We start from the raw sequence: 6,568 nt of genomic DNA on the forward strand, positions 1-6,568 counted from the left end.
AATTTAGCGGTCAGAATAACCTCACTCTAAGAGATAAGCACCTTTGCCAATAATCCCAGGAGACATTTTAATGATAATAAAAACAATTGACATATATCACCGAATGCTTGGCATACGTGACAAGGAATGTGATCCTACGCTGTTATAATTGCAATCCTGGTTTTATTACAGATGCAATTAAGTTATGACTTTTTTTTTTATTCTCCTTCTATTTTCTTCTTTTAATTCTCAATTTACCTTCTATGATACAAATAGGCCTATCTATTTGCTCAGCCAAGCCCGAGAGCCATTTCGCATAAAGGAAGAAAGAAAAAAGGAACCAGTTTCAAAGCACAATATCCGAAAATCCTTTTCTTCAAAAATCAACAGCAAGCATCGATTAAAGATATTGCTAATAACTTGGTAATTTCAATAACTGCAACAATTCACACTGCTGAAGTCTACAAAGCTTATGATTGGTCATATAGCATCATAAACCAATAGCATCTCAGTAAATGCTCAAACAAAGAACCTTCCATAACCAACAATTCAGTGACAAAGTCCTGGAGCATGGGAGGAACCAAAACTGTTTCCTGAAAGCTTTGTCACGGACCATCTTCTTCTGACGTTGCTGAAAAATCTGCCAACACGCAACTGTCAGTATTCTGGACTAAGAATAGAGAGAACCAACAGGTATCATATAACTAGCAGAAAGTTAAAAGGTCCCGCGAAGGAAGACATGGACCTGATTTTTTCAGAGAAATCAACAAATTTCATTCCTGAATTATATTTGCTAGCCTGACAGTATCTTAAAACACAGCTGCAGAAACAATAATGCAACACCAATACAAAAATATTGCAGATTTTCAATTCATTATCATTCCATACAAATTATATGCACAATCATAGCAGGTTTACTGATTGTGCATCAAAATTATCAAGTTTTCTAATGCTGTCTTGATTCTTCATCATAACTTGGAGAGTAGCACAACAGTTCTAAGGTACTTGAATGAGTAGATTAGATGAAGCTAGGCTTGAATATTCATAAATGAGTCCTTACAATTGCATTGCACCATTGCAGACTATTTAAATTTTCAGGCTAGATGTGAGTCGGAATGTCCACTTAATCCAATTTATAACCTAAACTGAAAGTTGCTTTCTTTTTCTCGTGCTTCAACCATCCCAAAACAAAAAATAAATAAATGATGCTTCTAAGAAGCTAGCCTGTGACCGGGGGGAAGATCATAGAAACCGGAAAGAGGATATAAATAGACAGTTCAAAGATACCTGTACATGATGTGCCTGGCTGGAAATTATTGAGCACCTGGGGCATCTCTCATGCTCATATTCAGACTGTTTCGCATGGTTCGTCTACCAATTCCTGCATTGCCTTTTTGCATCATGGCAACAAATTCACCATAATCGATTCTTCCATCCTGAAATAAAAGCAGAAGTAGCAAAATTTGAAACTTAATCAACAAATTAAGGAAAAAAGAAGATCTATTCCAACTAAGAAAACAGTGCACTGAGCACCTTCTCGCCCAAACCCCACTGCTTCGGCTAAGTAAATTGAAATGGTATCGTAATGTCAAGTCATAGACAAAATGACCCATTTATAACATTTTTATACTTTTCTAAAGTAGATAGTAATTTAAAGCCAACCAGTCAGTAATATTTCTATCTTTTTCCTCCCTCCTTCCCTCGCTCTCTCTTCCTAGACAGAAGACAAACATTCTAGTAACCTTTCTACCTCCCCCTTTCTTCTTTCCCTTATAAAATTTAGGAACCGTAAACAGTGAGACACTCGAAGAGGTACTTGATCATTCTGCATTGTTGTTATCACTACCATGCTCAACCATGTAAAAAAACAACCATAAAGATCAATGAAATAAATTAGCTAGCTTGAGAAAATTCTTGCCATCCAGTCATCAAGGTAATATGACTTACATTATCTTGATCAACTTCTCTGATTATATCCTCAAGCAAAACATCTGTCATGTTATGCTCAGCACAAGCTTGCTGAAGCTCGTCTACTGTAATATAGCCACTTCTATCCTTATCAAAGTATTGGAATGCTGCAACAAGATGTTCCTCACGCTCTAGTTTATTAAGGTGAACTGTTGCAGCTATAAATTCCCCATAATCAATGGTCCCACTATTGTCGACATCAGCCTGAGAACAAATAAACGTGCTCAGATGATTAACTTGCAATTAACACAGGAAATAACATAACAGGCACAGTAACCACATAAACCATCAAGTCAATGTCACCCTTGTACAAAAATTTATCCATAAACACAAGTAAAGAAAAGCATTCTCAATCATAAGACTTTTCCTCTAGCCCAAGCTATCTACAATGAAAGGAAGTTCTTGTTCCTGAAAAATGCCTCTGTAAGGATGGATGCAAACCTTACAGGAAATTTAGACAATTAAGTCACAGGAACAAGAAGCAATACAAATTCACAAATTCATGAACAAGTATAAGCTGACATTTAGACAATTAGACTAAAGGAACAAGAAGGATTACAAAGACTTATTAAGCAAGAAGAAGAAAATAAATAAACAAAAGATTGAAAAAAAGAGCAGGAAGAAGAAAAAGAATACAAAAAAGATAATGAAACAAATATCCAGATATCTGCTTCAAAACAAACTTACTGCATCCATAAGGTCCCTTATCTCCGTATCCTTCAAGGTAGAGCCATATCTTCGCAAACCAGCTTTGAGTTCATCAAATGTGATTGCACCACTGTTATCAGTATCCATAGCTGTAAACATTTCTCTCAAACCAGCAATCTCCTCCTCAGAGAGACTTTCAGCTATTACCTGATAGTACAGAAGGGGCAGAGCTTTTTCTGTCAAAATGAGTTTGACTACATTAACTCTAGAAAGGAGCATGTTTAATCCAACATGAAGTTCCATTGTGCTTAAGACTAAACTCTAACATAATAATTGCAAGGACCTGCCAGAGCCAGAGTGAGGCAGAGAAATATTTGAGAAAAAAATGGTGCATTCTTTGTTTATACAGACAAACAGCAAGTTCTGCAGCATTGGTTGGGTATTAACGTTCATAACTTGAAGAAACCATTATCTGATTTATTAAACAGGACCTAGTTTTACATACTCATCCTGTTTCTTCTCTCACAATGCACAGATAGAAATACACAGATGCAGACTCAGGCACACATACATCTTGAGAATCTTACCCGTAAAGCCATTTTCTTTAGCTTATTCATTGCTGAAAATTGTTTAAGACGAGAAAGTACAGCTGGATCCAGTGCCCTATCAGGGGCAACCCCATTTTCACAAATCCAAGGATGACCTAAACAATTCAAAAAGCAAATGTGGTAAGGAGGTAACAAACTATACTGACCAATAGAGCGAATTCTCACTTATCACATAAGAAGAATTATTCTGATTCTAATTGTGTTAAATTAGCAATACTCTAGAGAAAGAACTATACTTATTTATTAAAATATCCAAGCGCAGAAATGGAGAAGGTGCATAAATAAAAATAAATACAAGTACTTATTTCTTTGTAGCAAGGCGCACTATGGTTTTGGGATACATGTTCTGACAACAAATAGCTGAGATCATAAACTTGCTTAAATATTTAGATCAATAAGAAAACCAAGCTTGAAAAACATATTGAGCACCTCGCATTGAAGCGACTCAGCAACTTTACGCATCTCTACATGATCATAGTAATTAGCAATGTAAAAAAAAAGGATACTACTACGCCACATTCACCTAAGAAGTAATAATAACATAAAAAACAAGTATGAAATGATAGAAAGCAGCTTACTTTATTTCATCTTTTTTATTGGTTCGAGACATTCATTAACATCAACTAGATAATAATAGAGAGGTAATACATATTACATACATAATACTTCATGAGCAGTCAGCCGCTCTGAAGGTCGAGAGCATAACATCTTCCGGATTAGGTCCTTAGCACTATCAGATATCAGGGGCCATGGGTCTGAATCGAAGTCAATATATCCTTTTAACACTGCATCAAATATTCCTTGTTGCGTTTCTGAAGAACAGACAGAAAAAAGTTGTAACTATAGAATTACTTGAAAACTAATTATGATACAGAACCATAAAACAACATAAATACCGGCCCAAAATGGTGGCACGCCACTTAGCAATATATAGAGTATAACTCCTGCAGTCCACACGTCTGCTTCTGGTCCATAATGTTTGAGGAGTACTTCAGGAGCGACATAATATGGGCTTCCAACCACATCAGTAAAAACTTGGCCTAAAGTAGTAAACCACGCAGTATGTCAATCAACTTGATTCTAGAAACCATTGGTTTCATTATAAACAAAAGGGGCTCAATTAATCTGTGACTCACTAAAGAAAGAAATTTTGGCACTTCAATTATTACAAATGTGTTCTTCCCTGTCATCATTTAATAGGCATTCACAACATATACCCATTAAGGTACTACGCATTAAGTTTACATGTTAAAGGTTAAGAATTGCGTTTAAACAAGACCAAGTAATTCACTTACGAAAAGAGGAATAAGTGGTAGATTAAATGTACCATAAAAAATGATTCTCCATTAATTACTTGGTGTATGTTCTGGCTACTTAAGTTGCTTCGGAATATAAAATTGCAAAATTAAGGAAGAACATTTCATTCCTTACCTGGTTTAAAGAAGACAGAGAGTCCAAAATCAATGGCCTCGAGAGAGAAATCATCGTCCTTGTTAACTAACAAAAAGTTTTCAGGCTTTAAATCTCTATGCATAACCCCAAGTGAATGACAAGCTTCAACAACCCCAACAATAATCTTTGTCAATTCAGCAGCCTTCCTCTCAGTGTAATGTCCCCTCTGGATGATTCGGTCGAACAACTCACCTCCAGAGCAAAGCTCCATCACAATATGGACATACAAAGAATCCTCATATGCACCTTTAATCGTCACAATATTCTTGTGACCAGCCAAATGATGCATTATCTGAATCTCCCGCCTTACATCCTCCACATCCTCCTTGGAAATCAACTTCCTTTTGGATATAGACTTGCAGGCATACTCAATGCCTGTAGAAATCTCAATACACAAGTAAGTAGTCCCAAACTGTCCTTGTCCTAGCTTACGACCTAAAGTGTAAACGTCACGGATGTTAGGAGTCTTATGACCCAAAACATAATAAGCCTGGTGATCAACTCCACCACGTCTCATGATGTTATCTTTCTTGGTGGGGCTAATCAGAGCCAAATGGGTATCTTTTTTGCTAGTTTCTTTGGAGAATTCTTGGGCAATAAGTTGCTGAGCGTTTAAACTAGAAGGGGAATAATCAGAATTGGAACGGTCGGAAGAAGTGTTGTTACGCTTGGAAGAATGATCCTCGGGCTGACTGTAGCCCAGATAAAGTTTCCCCTTGAAAGATCCACGGCATGTGTTGCCCATGAAACAATCAAATTTTCCCCCACAACAGGATTTTCCTCATCCAATGATATCTCATCAATTACGCTGGAAAAGAAATAGAAAAATGTAAATTTTCGATGATCCCAGAACTGGAAACTTCAATCATCACCAAACTAAACCTCAAATCTAAGCATAAAAAAATCCCATATCAGATCAGAGTATCAGGTATAAAAAAATGTTCAAAAAAAGCTCCATTCTATTTGCTACAGAAAAAAGAAAGAAAGAAAGAAAAGTGATTCCTTTTCACTAATTTCCAAGAAACCAAAAAGCAAAAATAAACAAAGTCACAATCTTCTACATGGAGACACATCCAATCAAAGACAGACCAGAGTTATCAAAGAAAATTTGGGCAAGCCTAATATCAATCAAGAAGAACAAATCTTCAGACCAGAAAAAGGGGGGAAAAAGAGAGATCAACTTACAAATATGTACACTTACACAACAATCAAGAACTCAAGATAACAAGAAATAAGAAAGAAACCAAAGATAGGAAGAAAAAGAAAGGAAAAGATAGATCAAGTACCAGTTAGGAGTGAAAAGAAAATGAAGGAAGGAAAAAAAAAGAAAATGAGATGATAGAAGGAGAGACAAAGAAGGAAATGTCTAAAGTGGATGACTATAATTGATTCAAAACACATCCACAAGAACAGCTGTTGGTGGGTTTTTTAAAGTTTGAATCTTGATTCTGTTTTTGTTGTTATTTTTGGGGTGCTGTTGCTAAGAAACATCGGATACGAGAGTGCTGACCAGCTACCTCTCCTCCCCCTTCCCTCTTTCCCTTTCTCTCCTCTTCCTCTCCTTTTATTTTTCTTTTCTTTTTCTCTCTCCTTTTTCTTACAAACATTCACAATGTAATGAAAATTGAAAATACCCATTTTTGTTTTCTTGCTTTTTTTTTTTCAAGAAAATAAAATCAGTAAATTATGGTTCATGGCTGACGTTTCTCAAGGTTGACGAATGACGACAACGTTGGAGTTTGTAGTTATTTGATTGGTACGTGATTTCACGCAGATTAAAAGTTTGTGGGTGTACGACATGTCTTAAGGTTGTTTTAGTCAAAATTTCCAGCTAATTGTTTGAGGAAAAAAATCCAAAATCTAATTTTATACAATCTTAAAACTTACAAGCAGCTCTGTTTTGAATGGCCTTC

At 36.0% G+C, this 6,568-nt stretch overlaps 1 protein-coding gene across 4 annotated transcripts; it reads right to left on the reverse strand.

Moving 5' to 3' along the window:
- Window positions 1–323: 323 nt before the first annotated feature.
- On the reverse strand, window positions 324–6,243 carry LOC111283181 (calcium-dependent protein kinase 26). Of its 4 annotated transcripts, none has more exons than XM_022871616.2 (9): window positions 5,942–6,243; window positions 4,635–5,463; window positions 4,100–4,243; window positions 3,863–4,015; window positions 3,183–3,298; window positions 2,635–2,802; window positions 1,927–2,151; window positions 1,267–1,415; window positions 324–619 (listed from the first exon to the last, which is right to left on the reverse strand). In XM_022871616.2, exons 2-8 carry the CDS (start codon window positions 5,398–5,400, stop codon window positions 1,293–1,295), a joined length of 1,695 nt encoding a protein of 564 aa, XP_022727351.2. In that variant the 5' UTR covers window positions 5,401–5,463; window positions 5,942–6,243; the 3' UTR covers window positions 324–619; window positions 1,267–1,292. The 4 variants fall into 4 exon arrangements, with proteins under 4 accessions (XP_022727351.2, XP_089617163.1, XP_022727353.2 ...); XM_089761037.1 differs by having other exon boundaries at window positions 4,635–5,544; XM_022871618.2 differs by having other exon boundaries at window positions 5,841–6,243.
- Between the last annotated feature and the right edge of the window lie 325 nt (window positions 6,244–6,568).

Source organism: Durio zibethinus, chromosome 5, assembly GCF_047325235.1.
Source record: "Durio zibethinus cultivar Kanyao isolate XHJ-2024 chromosome 5, ASM4732523v1, whole genome shotgun sequence".
Lineage (NCBI taxonomy): Eukaryota > Viridiplantae > Streptophyta > Magnoliopsida > Malvales > Malvaceae > Durio > Durio zibethinus.

Bases quoted from the DNA above. Each gene is read 5' to 3' on its own strand.
- LOC111283181 (XM_022871616.2), bottom strand. From the start codon at position 5,400: ATGGGCAACACATGCCGTGGATCTTTCAAGGGGAAACTTTATCTGGGC. The intron at 3,299-3,862 runs GTATGTAATATG...TGAATTGTTTAG, and splicing joins GACTGCTCATGAAGTATTAT to GTCATCCTTGGATTTGTGAA. The intron at 1,416-1,926 runs GTAAGTCATATT...CTTTTATTTCAG, and splicing joins GAGAAGTTGATCAAGATAAT to GATGGAAGAATCGATTATGG.